This window comes from Sminthopsis crassicaudata, chromosome 3 (assembly GCF_048593235.1).
Source record: "Sminthopsis crassicaudata isolate SCR6 chromosome 3, ASM4859323v1, whole genome shotgun sequence".
Classification (NCBI taxonomy): Eukaryota; Metazoa; Chordata; class Mammalia; order Dasyuromorphia; family Dasyuridae; genus Sminthopsis; species Sminthopsis crassicaudata.
Genome location: NC_133619.1, coordinates 447,174,850 through 447,193,760, shown reverse-complemented (window position 1 = coordinate 447,193,760; position 18,911 = coordinate 447,174,850). Strand labels below are relative to the sequence as shown.

The window sequence follows — 18,911 nt, the reverse complement described above, 5'->3', positions numbered from 1 at the left end:
GAATGTGTGTGTTGTATTGGGACAACAATGAATAATTTGATTAATTTAATGAGAGAAGAAAGTTAGTGGTAGAAAAGACTGGAGAAGTCAATACCAAACAGATAAGGGAAGAGCTCTGAATAATAGGATAAAAGACCTTTCCTTTAGATAATAGAGAGTCCATTGAAGAGTTTTGAGAAGATTAACCCATGAAAGACAATGTATTTAAGATTATTGTGTCAAGGATGGACAGGAGTGAAGAGATAGTAGAAACAGAAAACCAGTTAAAAGGCTGTTGCAATAGTACAGATTTTAGGGAAAGAGCTTCTAGAGTAAGATGAAAATGGGATAAGCACCAAAAAATTTTAAGAAAGAAGATTAGAGAAAAGTCGGCTAATACTGGCCATGAAATAATAGAAAACAAAACAATGTGAGCGTAACTCCAAGTTTTTGAACTTGGGTGAGCAGGAGAAATATAGAAGTAGCAATGCTTGGAAGAAAGAGGTTGAATTCTATTTTGTGCACAGTGGATGTAAGGTAGCAATGGGATCTACAAATGACAAAACAGGCTCTGTGTGCTACTTCAGTTCAAAACAAAGATCAGATTAGAGTGCTAGGTAAACTTAAATGAAATGAACATTGTACAACCATGAAGATGAATTATGTTTTCAAGGATGTGATTGGGAAGAGCAAAGAGCCAAAAAACAAAGAGTAAATTACATGTTATCTCGTGAGGAGGGAAATATGGTCAATAAGAGAAAGTGATGTAAACTGTGTCCCCTTTGATCTTTGAGGGAAGGGTGATGATCCTGGATCTCAAACCCTCCCAGAATCTGAAAGGGACCTCACCCTCCTGTTCATAGGGAAAAATCCCATAGTGATTTCCACCAACAAACAATTCAATTGGAGATCTTGGCCTGGAACATAATCGTCCTCTTTTATTGCCCATCAAATTCATTAGGACAAAAAAACCCAATTTAATCAAAGACTGTGTGCCCAAACCTTTGCAAAAGATCCTAATAGGATTTTGCCTGTTGAGAAAGTTGTTTTCTCACTGTAATAAACCCATTTTTGCCACAAACCTCACCATTTGGGATTGCAAATTCTTTTGCAAAGCCTTGATACTAGCAAGAGAACCCCATGGCTGTCAAGGGATCTCTCAACCCTCATTCTCACACCTCAACAAAAGGAAAGGAACAACCAAAAAATTAAAAAGGAAATAGTAATAGTGTAGTGTCAGGGAAATCAATGGAAGAAAGTTTCAAAAAGGAGAAGTGTTTAGTATTTTTTGAAAGACCGTGGAAAATAGGAGCGGAGAAAAGATTGGTAATTAAGAAACCTTGGAAAGAATATCAGTTTCTTAGAGGAAGAATTTGTCTTCAAAAATTAAAGAATGGGGGAAATGATTCTGGGAAGATGGTTATATAGGTCAGATAACTTTTGTATCTCGAAATTTCCTCTACCAAAAAAATCAGAACATTATCTCAGAGCAGCAGAAATAAACATAAAGAAAAGTGTCTCTCCTCCTAAAATAATGGCAACTTCCAGGCCAATTCTGTCGAGTCAACAAATAACCAGTCTTAGGGGTATCTAGATGGAGAGATTGTTGTTTATCCTATCTTCTCTAAGCAGTGAAGTTGTGGCATGAAAATTAATTGGATTTAAGTAGAGGAGGGCTGTGCAAGGTTACCTATTTTACTTCCCCCCTTCAGAGAATCTGGGTCCAGTAGAAAGATATAGATCAAGACAACTAGAAATGGCCTTGGATGAAATGGGAGATCTTGGCCTTTTTAAACTAAGATCTTCAACTGAAGGCTGCACCCATTTCAGTGATTAAGGCTAGGTTGCAAACAATCTCCCCTTTTGTCTAGTCCAAAAACAAACAAACAAACAAACAAACATAAAAACTACATAAATAAATGAATCTAGAAGGATTGAGAGACAGCCTTCACCTTAGAAACTTTATCTCCTAGACAGGGTGGGGATTTGACAGCTAAGTAGGAAAATATTGCAGGACCTTCCTCTGTGGAAGTACATCAGGCACAGTTGTATTGATCAGACAGGTCCAGGTTATGACTGCTGAGGAAAAAGAGCTAGAACATACCTGATGCATGCAATAGTGAGAGTTTGGGACCTTGTTGGTTGTGGGCATTTTCAGGAAAATAGAATCTCTGGTTTCAGTTCTGAAGCAGAGAGTCAGCTATCATAGGCAACACAGGGAACAAGATTATTTATGGGACATTTTGTTGGGTCCATAACTATGGTTTTAGGAGTTGAAAGAAGAACCCAAGATTGGACCCTGAGACAGACTCAGAAAATAACAGTAAGAAGAACCTGAGGCTTGGGACATCCTCTCCCATATCTCAGGGCTACAACTTGATTACTGTAATAGAAGTTAAAAACAAAACAAATAAAAATGAATAAGCAAAAGAGAAAGAACCTAACCATAGAGAATTACTGTGGAGATAGAAAATCTGGGTTCATATTCAGAAGAAGATAATGGAGTTAAAAATAACATAGTCCTTTTTCAGTGAGAAATGCCAAGTGGTCCCAAGCATAAAAGAGTTCTTGGGAGAATTTGAAAAGCAGTTTAAAAATCAAATCGGAGAGATTAAGAAAAATTAGAAACAACAAAAAAAGAGAAATCCAAGAAAATCAATAGTTTTTAAAAGAAAGTTAACCAATTAGAAGTAGAGAATCAAAAACTTAAGAAAGAAAATAATTACATGAAAACTATAACCGGGCAAGGGGAAGGTAATTATACTCTTAAGAAATCAGGAAATCATAAAACAAAATCAAAAGAATGAAAAAAATAGAAGAGCGAGTAAAACGTCATCAGAAAAAAACAACTGATCTGGAAAACAGATTGAGGAGAAATAATATAAGAATGGTCAGGTTACCTGAATATTATGATTAAAAAATACTTGATACAATAGAATAAAAATCATTAAGGAAATTTGCCTTGAAGTTCTAGAACAACTAAGCAAAGTAGAAATAGAAAAAAAAATCTACCAATTACCATCTGAAGGGAGCCCAGTAAGAAAACTAATAGGAATATCATAGACAAGTTTCAAAGCTCTTTTATTAAGGAGAAAATATTAGAAGCAACAACAACTACAAAAATATCATGGAATGTTAAAAAAAAAAAAGTTATATGATACCTGGCAAGATGCCCCACTGGCAGATCACAAGGCTTGGAATATTATATTTCATAGAGCAAAAGAGCTGGGGTTATGACCAAGGGTAATTTACTCAGCAGAGTTAAGAATAAGGTTGAATTAATAAACCCAAAGGTTTTTGTGATTAAAATCCCAGAGCTTACACAAAACATATAACATATGCCTTAAACGCATATCTGTGTGACCTTAGCAAACACCTAAAACTATCCATCCCTCAGTTTTTTCAACAGTGAAATGGGAATCATAATAGCATCTATTTTAAAGATTTGTTATAAGGATCATATGAGCTAATAAACATTGTTTTATAAACTATAGAGCACTATGCATATTTTAGTCATAATTACTATTATTAACTTTTATTAATTGGCTCCAGTGTATAATGTTTATAGCTATGGTACTAGAATGATAATGAATGTTTTAAATTTAAAACATATTTCAAATAATGTTAATCATTGAAAAAACTCAAAATAATAGCAAAAGATCACAAAACAAGTTGTCAAGTTTTCACTTATTATTTGAAAATGTTAAAAATGTTCTATATGTAATTGGGAAAAAATAAAATATTAAATAATAACAACAAAAAAGATACATACATTAACAACCAAGAATTCTAGCCAACACCAGGGATTACTGAAATATGTTTTACAACCACATGCCATCCATTTGAGAAGCATCTCCGCAATGAATAGGTAAGTGAAAATCTTGTCAGCATATTCAAGTGTAATCATGATGGTCTTTCTCTTTTGAAGATTTATATCTTCAAAAGTCTGTGAAATAACAAAATAAAATACAATAAAAATTTCAATGTATTTGAAATTCATGGTTGATAGTACAGTAGAAAACAAATATGAATTTTTGATGGTAATGGTGGTAATAAGCTTAAAAGATCATGGGATCAATCAACCATTTTGTTGTCTCCAGCTCCAGAATTCGAGATAATACTTCAGCCAGAAATCTTGTACCTATTTGCCCTGAATAACCAGAGACATGGACAAAAAAAAGTGTTGATGAGTGACTACAAATTTGTCTAGTTCTATTCCTTTCAACAAGTATTTACAAATGAACATGGACAAATCCACGTAGATAGATAGATAGATAGACAGACAAATAGACAGATAGCATAGTGCTAAGCTCTGGGAATAGAAAAAGAAAAACAAATTTTCTGCTATTCAGGAGTTTTCTATGTTTTACTAAGAGATTAAAACATATTTCAAAATTTGAGATCAGATCTTAGCCCAATTATTTACTTTCTATGTAAATGAGGGCAAATATTTTATCCTCTTTGGTCCTCAAATTCATTTGTAAAATGAAGATACTGGATTAGATGTCTTTAACATCTCATCTAGTTCTTAACATATGAACTTATGACCTGTTGTTCACAAATAAATAAATAAAAACTTATTTGAGGAGGGAAAGATCCTGTCAAGTAGGGGGAAGAGAAGAGGTACTGAATAGACAATAATATCCACAATGAGTCATTGTGGTAGCTTAAAGCAAGGGAGTACAATCTAGGATGCCTTAGGGATAGGTTATAAAAGACATGGAAACTCAAATGTTTGGTCAGTCAATTTGGGTGAATTATAGGGTACTTAAAGGATATAATTATGAAATAAATAAAGCAGTGGAAAGAACACGTCTTTAGAGATTGAAGACTTGAACTCAACCTGAACTCAAAATCATCTATTTCTTGTATGAACTGAGGCAAATCCCTTACATCTCTGACCCTTAGCTTCTGTATCTATAAAATAAGAGAGGTTGAGTACATGGACTCTATAGTTCCTTTGGCTATAAATCTATGATCTCATAAAAACTGGGTAAGTTCCTAGTTTTGCCTGTGGAGCAACATAGAATAAATATAATTCCTCTTCCTTAAGACAGTCCTTAACTATTGAAGGCAGCTTTCATGTCACCTTTGAGTTTTCTCTCCTCCAGATATTGCTATTTCTGAGTTGTTTCAGTTGTAAACACATCTGGGATTTTCTTGGCAAGATATTGGAGTGGGTGCCATTTTCTTCTCCAACTCATTTTTTAAATGAAGAACTGAGGGTAAAGTGACTTGCTTAGAATCTGAGGTCAGATTTGAACTCAAGAAGATGAGTCTTCTGACTTCAAGCTGGGCACTCAATGCACTTTACCATCTCCTCCTCTTTCACCAGCAAATCCTCAAGATTAAATAGCATTAATTCTTCTCTCCCTCACATGATATGGAATAAATGCCTTTCAATCATCTTGGCTACCCTTTTCTAAATGCTATTTAAGCTAACAATGTACTTATTGAATATGATTATACCTACCTGAACATAATATTCCAAATAAAGTCTAATAATGAAAGGAATACAAGGAATTATGACTTCCCTGTTCCTGGAAGCCATGATTTCTTATTGTAGTGCAAATATAACTTTTTGGCTTCTCATATTGACCTTTCAGTATAATAAAACTCCTAGGCCTTCCCTCATCCCCACCCCACACAAACTGTTACCTAAACATGCTTCTTTATTTTTTATTTGGGAATTGATTTTTTGGATTAAAGTATACACTTTACATTTAATCTTATCAGATTGTATTTTATTAAATATACCCCTTTGTTTTCTCAGTGCTTTGTCTTGTCAGTATCTTATTTAGCTACTAAATGCAACATCCATTGTGTTATCTCTCCCTTTTATATGCATGGCATCTTATCCAATAATGAATAAAAATGTTAAACAGCACAGGGCTAAACACAGATACTTGGGATCTCATGTTGCAGACCTGAATTCATCCAATTATTTAGTCCATATCTCTTTATCACAAGAAAAAGATGAGTTTGCTTGTTAAGGAAAAAAACAAAAGTAAAACCTTGCCATGATGATACTCTAGTTAGAATCACAATTAACTTTTTGAGAAGATGATGTGCCATTATCATTTTTTCATTAAGGTAGATTTTAAAAGCAAATGACTCCATCAGTATCATGCTCACTTTCTATTTCACTTACCAGAGAAGCACAGTTGAGCAAGATGATAAGAAGCATGAACATTTCAAACCAATGATGTTTTACTATCCAGTAGCAAGTTTTCCTCAGGTTCCACCATATCTTTCCTACCTTAGACTTTTTGCTGGCTCCACAGAAAGGGAACATTTGCCTGCAACCTAGCAAAAATTACAGTGTCAGGAAAAACAAAAAACAACAACAAAAAAACCTTCATTACCACCACCAAACAAATAAATCTGTCCCATACATTATGCTATAACCATCCCCTGGGTTCTGCCACAGTGGAGATTATCTCTGTATCTTTCTTCCTAAGCATTGTGGTAGAAGAGGTCAGGCTCTTTGGGAGACAGTATTCTTTCTTACAGCTTCACTACTCCACATTAACCTCTCAAGTGAATTTGTCCCTTTTATAAAAATTCATAATTATGACTCTAATATATGACTGGCTGGCTCAATAGTTAGCACCACATGACAAAAATTGAAAAGTTCTTGCTTGTTTCAGTTAGCTCCTTTATTTTTCACAGTCATCTTTAAACTATATTCGGGTATGTTACTCTTATGCTAAAAATCAAAAGAGGGATCCAAGTAAGGATACCCAAGGAAAACAATGCAAAGTAATTATGCAGAAATAGTATGTGCAGCATTTGCCATCCAAACACTGGGTTAGAAGCATTAGTATCCAAAAAGAAGGAATCATCTACTAGGTAGAACAGTAGATAATTAGAAGTTAGAATAGGAGAATTATGAAAGTAGTTTAAATTTGCCTAAAACACATATCTCTGTGACTTTGGCAAAGAACTAAAACTATCCATACCTCAGTTTTTTCAACAGTGAAATGGGGATAATAATAGCATTTACTTTAAAGGTTTGTTATAAGGATCAAATGGACTAACAGATGTAAATTGTTTTATAAAGCATAGAGCAGTATGCATGTTCTAGTCATAATAATTATAACCGTCAATTATTATTAATTTGCCCCAGTGTATAATGTATATAGCTATGATGCTGGAACAGTAATGCATGTTTTAAATAAAATCATATTTCAAATAATGTTAATCATTGAAAAAAAACTCAAAATAATAGCAAAAGATCACAAAATACAGTTATCAAATTTTCACTTACTATTTGAAAAACAGGGTTCTGGTTCCTTTGATTTTACATGTTCAGCCATGCTTTGTTCTTCCTGAAGGCCAAGAATTGGAGCCATGCTGTCTTCAGGGGAGATAGCTTGGCTGAGCTTCTATATATCCCAACCCCAAAAGAAAGTTTTAACCTCAAATTATACTAAATTCAATGACTAAATATTAAATTAAATGATATTCAAAAGCAAGACACCTGGGAAAATCAATAAAAATGTTGTGATATAAAAATATAGAGGTACACATTAGGGTTAAGTAATCTACTGTTATGTCTGTATTAGATTCTTGTTTCCAAGCATTCTAGTTTGCTGTAAGTTGTGACAGAATATGAACATAGACTTGGAGTCTGAAAGACTTAAGTTCATATCCTGTGTCAGATATTTATTATCTCAGAGGTCCTAAGACTCGACAGTACTTTTTCTTTCTCAGTTCTTTGTCTATAAAATAATAATAATAAAATTTTAATGACCTCACAAGATTAATGTTAGGATCAAATGAGATAAGGCATGTAAAACATTTTGAAAACCTTTACCATCACTATATAAATGGGAACTAATGTTCTTATTATAGTTTTATTGAAGAGCATTTTAAAAATACACTAATTGAATTAAAAATCAGGAACTTTTATTCATCAAAATTAATATAATAAAAAGGGAAAAATAATTTCATCCCTGGCAGGATAATTTACAAAAAAGGCAGTAGTTATACTTGATCTCTTTTCAGTCTTGATTCTAGCAACATATTTGCACAGTCTGAGCACAAAAGAACTGAAACAATTTTTTGTACTCTAAATTAAATGGAAGACTAAATTATGGGGGTAGCAGCCCCAGACACAATCACAGGAGTCCTAGAGACAATTTATTTCACCCCGAGGAAGTCTATTCAGTGGTAGTGATTGAAGCAGAAAAAAGTTGCAGTTGGGACATATCACAAGGGGTAGTCTTCTCCCATTTTTTTGCCATGCATGTGCCCTTTGGGATGGGTAATATGGAAACTCCTGGGAGAGAGTACTCTTTCATAAGGTGGGGATTACTGTGTCATTACTTTTTTCCTTTTCTATATAAATATATGTCTTTACTTTAAACTAGTATGTTTTCTGGTTTATCTAATAACAGAAACCTTGATGTGGGCTCATGAATTAAGATTCTGAGTAGATGCTGACTGAAAAACATGCCTTAAAATTGATTACTCAGGGGCTACCCACCTGTGAGGGGACCTTCTACTGCAAATAGAAAAAAATATAAATAGCAATTCAGTTATATTAAACATTTATGAATGTTCATTACATTTCATATAAATATATGTACATGTGTGGGAAAAATATAAGAATAAATAAATCTAGAGAATATGCCCACAAGAGATTTATAAGGTAGTCAGAGAAGTAGAGGATAATGAAACATATACTTATCTGTGATACAAATTAGAAAAAGATTGTGTATTCTAGAAAACTATTATGCCACATACAAAAAATAATCACTAAAACCAAATTGGATTAATTGTAGAGGTGCAAAGTTGTATAGCATCAAAATAAAAGCAATAGAATTTATCATACTAATGATAAAAACAAGAAATTCCCAAGCAATTTCATTTGAATAGATGCAGGAATAAAAATATCTTTGGCACTATATAACACGTATGTAAAAAGTAAAGGGAATGGGGCAAGCATTTATAGTCTAAATTGTTTCAAGCACTTCATGAAATATCTCAATTACAAAGTTTAAATGTGATAATTGATAGGCATTGTCATAAAAAGCAAACAATCTTGGTTTAGGGGGCAGAAAACATATTTTCAAATCTCACATAAAATATTTCTATATATGTTGCATTGGCACATCACTTAAATTCCTTGAGTCTCAATTTCTTCATTTATAAAGTGAAGAACATTAGACTAGAGAGTATCTGATATTCCTGTTAGCTCGTGATCTAATTTTTATGATCCTAATGATTTTAAAAGTTGATATATACAAGTATCTATGTTTACATATTTGTGGTAATAGGTATATAATCTGACATATATATACATATATATATATACACATATATATACATATATATGTATATATATATGTCATATCACAAGCTAGCAATATATGTAATGGGGAGACATTAGAAACTTTCTAGATAAGTATAGGAGTAAAAAGCAAAGATGTCCCTTTTCCTTACTTTCTTTACACAATTTTAGAAATCCTAACAATAGCAATAAAAGATAAATCTACACACATGGTAGGAAGATAAAATTATCCATATATCCTAATAATATGATAGACTTAAAATCCTAGAGAAATAAACAGAATGTCCATATATCAATAACAAAATACAGGACAAAATAATAAGGTAATTACCATTCAAAATAACAATAAAATGCATAAGATGTATAGGAGATGACTTATCAAGGAACATACAATATGTATTTGGATTTATTGTAAAACTCCTTCAAGAAATGGAGAATGAAATAAATTATTACATAAATACTGAGTCATGTCTTGGTCATGCTAGTAAAAGCAACGTGATATTAGTCAAATTACTCAATAGATATTGTGCTGTAACAATGAAATGACTTAAGAGACACATTATAGAGGCAGAAAAATATTAAAAGAAATATTTATTTGGAGGAACAAAAAACAAGGATCCCAAGAGCAGTTATAAAAAATAAAGAATAGAAATGAATAGCATTTATAAACCTCCGTTTATACTATAAACTCATAATTATTAAAAGTATTTGGTAATGTTTATAAATACTTAAGTAGATTATTGGAATTGTCTAAATAAGGAAACAGTTAATTGCAATCAACATTTCAATTAAAAAAATAAACATTAGAACATTACTTGAGGAAATTCTCCCTATTTTATTTGAATTGCTGCAAAAATTGAGAAGTGTCTTGGCAGAAATTAAATTTGAATCAGTATTCTATATTGTACCTGCAATAACTTTAAAATGTGGATGACCTGAATAATAAAGTTTATTTGATGAAATAACTCTAAGAAATGCAGGTTAGGTGCTTTTCATATTATTGAATTGGAAGAAAATGTTTTTGTTGGACATGGTTAATATGGAAATTTATTTTGTGTGAGAAAATGTAGCAACACATTACATATTTAACGGCCTTTATTTTCCTTCCCTTTTCAATGGGTGAGGAAAAGATAGTGGAAGTTGGAACTGAAAATAAAATGAAATTGAATTTTAAAAGCTGAATGAACATTTAGAGGCCCTCTGAATATGATAATTTAAAAAATGGGTTTGGGCTTTAAAACTTTTGAGTGCTTACAATAAAAGGTGACAAGTATTTTTGTAACCTGGATATTAACTTGTCTTTACAGGTTACATAAATGTCTGATCCCACCAAATGGAAATATAATTAAGTATTTTTTATGCAATTTAATAAAAGAGGAAACATGGCGATTAAAAACAATAAGAAAAGGGGTTTCTTGAAGGGTAAGGGGAAATACATTTAGAAATAAAGATGATATAGAAACAAAGATTATAAATAAATATTTAAGAAAATGAGTAAATATGTAAATAAGGTAGCTTTGCCAGGATTAAATGACCAAAGGTTTGAACCTCACATAAATATGCATGTTGGGAGGAAGTAAAATTCTGATATCAGTGCATAAGTTTTAGACAAGGCCTCAGAAAAATTATGGTTGAAACTAGCAAATATACATGGGAGCTGAGATTGTAGCAGCTTTTCAAGATTCATTTTTGAGGAAGGATAAAGAGATACACTGATAGCTTCCTGATTACTCTTAGATACACAATCCAGGAGGACCCATTCAGCTAAGTTTGTTTGCTTCTAGTGCAAGAAGTATCCATTGTCTGACTATTTTGGAAGTAAGTCCTATAAGTTGAAAAAAAATGACAATTCTCAATAAAGTTGGAAAATGTAGTCCCATAAATAAACTAAACAAAGAATGTTTTAGTACTCAGTTCATCCTCAATCCGGGGCAGGGTAAGGAATAATTGGAATTCATCATGGAGGCTTAAGATTAATGTCATAATGTATCTTTCAGAGCTAGGGAACAGGGATATCCTATAGTTAGAAAATTTATTAAATCCCTACTATGTGCCTGTCAGGAGGATAGACATGAGAGATATAAATACAAAGAATGGGGATGCTTCTCCTTTTAAGGAACTTATTTTTTAATGAAGAGAAAAGTACATACATAATGAAAATACTTACAAATTAAAATAGTTAAATATAAAGTAGTATTGGAGGGGGGCAGTATCATTGGGGGTGATGGGAATTGGGAAAGTCTTCACAATGAAAGTAGTACTTAAGTTATTTTTTGAAGGAAGGGAAGGATTCCCTAAGGTAGAGTCAAGAATGGAGTGAATTCCAGGCATGGTGAATGACCACTGCAAAAACACAGAGATAGTAGATAAGAGTATGGTGTGTGAGAATCAGAGGGAAAGGCAGTATGGTATAGTCAATCTGGAAAGATAAGTAGGGTCAGTCTGTGAAGGGCTTTTACAAGCTAGTTAAGTCTTTATATTTTATCTTAGAAACAATCAGATAATCCCAGAATATATACTGAGTAGTAGATTGATATGGTTAGATCTATATATTAGGAAATCACTTTGGCAGCAGTGTGGAGGAGAGATATAGGACAAGGGATTAAGAGATGGTTGGGTTTAATGATCATTTTTAAGGATAGAGGAGACTACATGTTTTAACACAGTAAGGAAGTAACCAGTAAATGTTGTAAAATGAAAATTAGAGGATAAAAACAATTGGGAAAGTAGGAAATCTGTTGGAGAAGGAAAGTTGAGATCAAGAGTAAATATACACAAGCTAATCTTGGAAAAGTAGAATACTGCCCTGCCTCATTATTAGAAACCGGAGGAGAGGAAGAGAGAATTGGAGAGTGAAAGAAAGGAGTTTGAGATGAGAAAGATGGAAGGACAGGAAAGCATGAAAGATTTGAGGAGAGATTTAGAATAGCTTCTGAATCTATTAATTGAGGAACCTTGCTAAGGTGATTTCAGTTGAAATTAATATAAATTTTTACTGGACTCAATTAACTGGGTCATATGATTTCTTCTATCTTGGCTCAAAAAAGTTGTATATGAGTAGAAAATGGTTGGAGCAATACAAGCTCTACTGCTTAACAAAGAACAAATTGGAATAGTGCAAGGAGACAAAAGATTTGAGATATTAAGTTGAAATGCTTAATTCCATAGTTGAAACTGAAAAAGAAAGAAAATAGAATAAAGATAATTGCCTAACAAAACATAAAGGGATAGTAGAATGAGAGGATATGATGACATCAAAGAATAGCTCTGCAGAGCTGAGAGAGAGAGAGAGAGAGAGAGAGAGAGAGAGAGAGAGAGAGAGAGAGAGAGAGAGAGAGAGAGAGAGAGAGAGATGGAATGATAGGAAGTTTTGGTAAGATAGATGAATATAAGAGGCTTTTTACTTAAATTTTGAATGTAATATGCTGTGCCCATGGCAAAATGCAGGACATCATTATCCTTTTGCATAGTTGAGGTAGAATAAAAGAATAAGTCATAGGATTTGAGACGATCTAGGGTGTTTAAAGTTTCAAAAACATGGAGGTTGTAGTAATTTACAATAAAGTTGTAAATTAGTGAGGAGAGGAAAAAAGTAATCTAGGTACTGAATTCCTTGACAAAGAAAGGTGAATAATTTGAGAACCATGTACACCCAGTACATAGCAAGTATTTTAAAAATATTGGTTGACTAATTGAAATTGACCACCATGATTTAAATAAGATGAACATTTTTATTAGACTTGGCTTCAAAGAAGATGATTGAATGATAGCAGAAAAAGAAGATGCTGTAATAAATAGTAGGGAGCTAAGAGGATTCAGATTCCCAAAATGAGACCAATGTTCATGTGAGTATAACAAAGGGAAAAATCTGTTCTAGAGAATATTACCAACCATCAAATGTCATCCTGAGGGAGTTAGATTGCAGGCAGATGAAAGGATTACAATAGGAAGAGAGACAAAAATAAGGGAAGTTTGTACTGATATTCTTATTTTACTAGAAAAGCCATATTTTCATTCCCTTTTAAAATAATTTCATTCATATGTCTTAGTCTATGTATTGTGTTTGATTTTTGGATAATATTTTCTTGTCTTTCTATGTCTTTTATTAAACAAATATTTTGGATTTTCATGGGGAAAGTCCTGTTAATTTGGAAATTGGTTGAGACTTTCAATGAAATATATAACATGCTTATTCTAAGACTGAATTCACACTCTGCATAGAAATTGAATTAAATGTGTTGATCTCTAAAGTTGCTCAGCATACATTTTTATGATTTTGCATTTCTAGGATTCTGACTATATCCAGGAAGATGTTCATTCTATAGTAGATGAGAATAATGTCCCTTCTTCCATAGTTGTCATCCAGTAATCATAAGATTAAAATAAACTAAGAAACTATGAAGTCATGACCTCTAAGAGACTTTAAAATAAGATAATGCTAACTTTTCCCTTTTATCTTTTGAGTATTTTGAGAGAATAAGAATAAACTAAGAGCAAATGGAACTCAAATTTAGACCTAAGCCCTGGGGTAGCAGAATAAGAAAGGAGAAAAGAGTGGTCAGGAAGCTCAGAACACCCCTATGGACATAAATTATAGATAAAGAACACTTATTGGATGAAAAATTAGAGAAGAAAAAAACCAAAAAGTATTTCCTCCTAGAACATAACAATATGAGAGAGAGGTAGTCCTTAGTATAGAAGTGGTAATTCAGGAAATGATTATTGACAAATTATTAACAAAATAATAATACATTTGAAGTTTTGCTGAATGTATATTAGCATGTTGTCATGTGCTTTTCAACACATAGATAATAAAAACACAATGCCACTGCTATCAAATAGAAGGGGATTCCACGAAATTTTCTGATGTTGAAGATCTCATCCTAAACAAGGTTGGGAACTACCAAACTAATCCATTGCTTCTATATTAAATGCCACAATAATATAATCTATATATAATATTATAATCATATAAATATATTATACATATTCTATATTATATCATATATAGCATATATTATTATTATAAATATATAAAATAGCTTACCTCATTACTGTCATCAACATTGAATTCATTGCTAAACTCTTTGGTGTTTACATTATCAGAATCAAATTCTGTAAGAGCAATAGGTGCAGTCATTGGAAGATTAGGATTGCAAATTGATGACTGAGAAGAACTATTATCCTTCATATATTTCTCCATGCTGCTACCAGAGGCTATGGTTCCCTGTTTTCCATTCTGGAAATCTTGATCGTTGCTTATTTTATTAACTGACTGACTGGATGTATCATTCTTTTTCTCCATACTTAGATTTTCTATTCTTTTGGTCTCTTTTGAAGTAGTTTGGTTCTTAGTAAAAGTTTCTGCAATGAGGTCAAATAAGGTTCGTTTCACATATTGGACCCTCTTTTTAATCCTTGTCATTGCAAGATAGAGATTTTGTGAATCTGCTTTCACATCACTCACTGCAGAATTTTCTGAAATAAATGAGCTCAATAAAGCTACAAACAAAATAAGTACCTAAATAGGAAAAGAAAAAATAAGGAGAGGGTAAAAATACAACTTTTAATTTTAGTTCAAAATCACTAGTTAAAAAAAAAAGAAATTCAAAGAGCAAGTAAAATTAGAATCTCCTTATTAGTGAACAGAGGTTGAATAATTTTCTCTCTGGAAGTCTCATGACAACTTTTCTATCAATGGTAGTCTTACACACCAGTGAGACATTACCACAGTATCAGCTTCATAGCTATCTTGTATATAACCTGCCTTCTGAGGCTACATTCCTAGGAAAAGTTACCTCTACTTATTATCTCACTTGTAAATTCATTGAAATCTATATTTTAACATCATCACCTGACAATCTTCTCTCTTGACTGAAATGAACTACTACTACTAAATGAACTACTACTACACTACTAAATTTAATGACTCCCCCCCTCTCCCTATCCTTCCTACTCCTTATTGTGGGACTCTCTGAAAGTCTTAACACTGCAATCACCTACTCTATTCTTATCTTCCAAGATCCTCATTCACCTTATGGTTTCTATGAAAGTGTTCTTTCATGGTTTTCTATTCTAAATTTTTTTTGAGTCTATTTTGAGGTTCATCAACCAATTAAATTTTAGTTTCACTCAAAGTTTTGATCTGGACTCTCATTTTGGATATTTTGTTTCTTAGTTATCTCATACTCACTATGAGTTCAAATGCCAAATTAAAGCTTGCATTACCCACTGCCTACTAGACACTGCTACCTGGACCTCCTATTGGCATTCTAAGCTCAACATGAGTGGAAAAAAAACCAAAACTTGTTTTTCATGGCAAATATATTTCTCTTCCATATTTCATTATTTATTTTTGGATCATTACCAATTTTTTATTCACCCAAATCATCCACATAAGTCATTATTGATTCTTTACCTCACTTTTCAAATCAAATGAGTTCCCAAGTTATAGATGTTATTCTCCAATATCTCTGGCATTTTCATCGTATTTCTCCACTCATATGATCATAATTCTGTGGTCTCATCATGAAGCTGCCTAAGTCATTCTATGAGACAGATCACTCCCATACTTGGAAAATACTCATTTTTTCCTCTATTGTTTCTAGGGTGAAATACAAACTAGTTGGCCTTTAAAATACTCTGTATTCTGGCCTATACTTGCCTTATCCATATTTTTTCCTATGTCCAAGAAAATCTGTCCCAATATTTGCTCTTCAAACTAGACAGTTTATCTTTTAATCCATTTCTTTTCACAATCTATTCCTTGTCGCAGGAATATGTTCTCCCTCATTACCTTCAATGAAAGTAATGAAAATTATCTTGAATTGAGTGTGACTCTAATACTAGAATTAAAAATAATAACTATATCTCAACATTAAGATCACACTTCACAGTTCATCTAAATCTCATTAACACTAATTTATTATAATTAATTTCAGACAATAACTGTATTCTTAATTAATATTTTAAATCTTCAGAGTACTTACTAGAAGATTTCCAATGACAATAATCCCCATATAAAAAACAAGGCACATGGATTGCCCTGCCACTTCCATACAGTCCCACATGGTCTCTATCCATTCTCCATATAGTGCCCGGATCACAATAAGAAAGGAGTTGAAGATATGATGCATATGCCAACGTGGAAGTAAACAGTCAGTATCAATCTTGCAGGCATTGTTTTTGTAACTGTGACCAAAGAATTGCAAGCCAACCACCGCAAAAATAAAAATTGTGATGACCAACACTAATGTCAAGCTTCTAAGGGTTTTCACAGAGTACCCAATGATCTTGATCATCATTTTCATCATTGGCCAATACTTTGTCAATTTGAAAACACGGAGCTAAAAATAAAGAAGAAACTATATTTTTTATGCTAGCTATGATTATAGTTTCATAATAATAGGCAATGGTCTTCAGAATAGTTATTTATGAAAATGTTAAAGCTTAGGTAAAATTAAGATCTTGGTTGATGAATACAACCTACTTAAAAGGAGCTCTTTACAATGATTGTTTAAAAAAAACAACAACAAAAAAAACCCAACAACAACAAAAAAAACCTGGATCTCTATCTTCTTTTTTTGCTTGCTATTTGTGTAAAAAAAAAAACCAAAAAAACTCTCTTACTTTTCTTAGTGCTTTGCGTAACTTGATTTAGACTGAAATTGTTATTATATTAATTATGAAAACTCAAACATAGGCAGAAAAGTAAGGTCATTGAAGAATTAATATTCATCAAACATAAATTTGGAAATTAATGAACATTAGTTCTTCAATGACCTTACTTTTCTGATTAAAGATGCTGAGAAATAGGAAATTATATAGTCCTTGATCTTTTATGCTTTCTTAATATTCTTTTTGAGGTTTCAAAAGATATTATCTGATCATTGTGAATATTCCCTTCAACTTACATATCATAAATCATTTATGACTTCTTATTTTTTATGACTATTTTATATATTCTCAGGGATCATCATGGTTTTTGGCATTTTTAGGGATTAAGTATTACATTATGATTCATCTCTTAGTTATGACATATATAATTGTTTATTTTAATTTCTACATATCTATAATCTCCAGATGTTTTATTTTATTCCAGCTCTTTGGCCCACCTTGAACATTTCTTTTGAAAGGCAAGTGGGCCTTTCCTGATTCTATCTCTATTTATTTTCCCCTCTGATGTTTGAAACTAACTATATTCCAGTTCTTCTTCCTATGTCTATGACTTATCATTGCCCATAATAGTGCTAGAAGTATACTTACCCCTCTGAGTAAGAAGAGAAATTGTAAAAGGGAAATGTGTACTGTATCTGTTATCCAAAAGGAACTAATTACAAGTTCCCCTAAAGCAAGAATCACAATAAAAGTATCAAATATATTCCACTTCTCTTGGAAATAATTATATGGATGCAATGCAATAATTTTCAAAATCATTTCCAATACATAAATTCCAGTGAATACCTAAGTAAAGAAAAATATTTTAGAATAAAAGACTTACAAATAAGTTTTTTTTGTTAATTCAATTGTTTCAGTCATGTCTGCCTCTTTGCCACCCCCATTTGGTTTGTTTTTGGGCAAAGATACTGGAGTGGTTTGCCATTTCCTTTGCCAGATCATTTGACAAAAGTGGAAAGTGAGGTAAACGAGATTAATTGATATGCCTAGAATTACAGAGATAGTAAATATCTGAGTTAGATTTAAAGTTAGTTCTTCTAAACTTCATACTGGTACCATATCCAGTGAGATTATGCATATATATGTATATATCAAGTTAAAAAGCAATTGAACTATATCTTTTTAGATGTCTCAAGTCACCAAACCCCGTCTGACTCAGTTCCTTATCTATAAAATGAGCTGGAGAAGGATATGGCAAAACTATCTAGTATTTTTGCTAAGAAAATCCTAAAAGATGTCATAAAGAGTTGGATACAATTGAAAAATGATTGAAAAATACTACAAATTATGTAAGGTGAATTTAAAATTGTAGTCATTTCTCATTAAGAATGAGTCAAAACAACTTAAGTTTTAATTTTTTTCACATACATTGTAACTGGTTGAATTACAATCATTCTGAGCCTTGATTTCTTCTATAAAATGGGGAATAATACTCCAGGTCCCACTTGCCTTATAGGAATCTTACCTGGATCAAGTAAGATGATGTATATAAAGCAAGTTACAAACTGTAAAGTACTTTGCAAATATGACTTATTATCGTCATTTATTAATTTAGAAGAAATAGATCATAACATCTGATGACATATTTTTCTGCAATGAGCTCACATTGAATGATAGATTTTAAAATATACAGGTAAAAGTCATTCTGGCTGAGAATAAAATAAGAACTATAGGAATAAGTCATGACATTTTAAGACATTTGTCTCTCCTAGTCTGAATATTCTATGAGCAACAAAGAATCAGTTGACAAGCTGCCTAATGATTTATTAGAAGGGAAAAAGGATGATTAGATGAGTAACATAGTGGGAGTCAAGGTAAGACTACTGAAATTCTGACATGAAATACATGATTAATTCAGGACTTTCACATCAAGCTACAAAAATTGAAGCTCAGGAGCCAAGATAAGTGAGTAAAGGGAGAATTTATAGCTGAATACTCCCAATTTTAAACTTTAAAG

The 18,911-nt window shown here is 32.2% G+C and overlaps 1 protein-coding gene across 1 annotated transcript in view; it reads right to left on the bottom strand.

Annotated features, from left to right (window-relative positions):
• The window catches only part of LOC141562224 (sodium channel protein type 9 subunit alpha-like), a 100,504-nt gene that overhangs the window by 21,685 nt on the left and 59,908 nt on the right, over window positions 1–18,911 (bottom strand). Inside the window, exons 14-19 of the mRNA XM_074302214.1 lie at window positions 17,543–17,740; window positions 16,267–16,623; window positions 14,325–14,798; window positions 7,250–7,367; window positions 6,131–6,285; window positions 3,752–3,925 (exon numbers count right to left, since the gene is read on the bottom strand). Coding sequence (XP_074158315.1) covers window positions 3,752–3,925; window positions 6,131–6,285; window positions 7,250–7,367; window positions 14,325–14,798; window positions 16,267–16,623; window positions 17,543–17,740 — 1,476 coding nt within the window. The remainder of the gene's footprint in view (window positions 1–3,751; window positions 3,926–6,130; window positions 6,286–7,249; window positions 7,368–14,324; window positions 14,799–16,266; window positions 16,624–17,542; window positions 17,741–18,911) is intronic.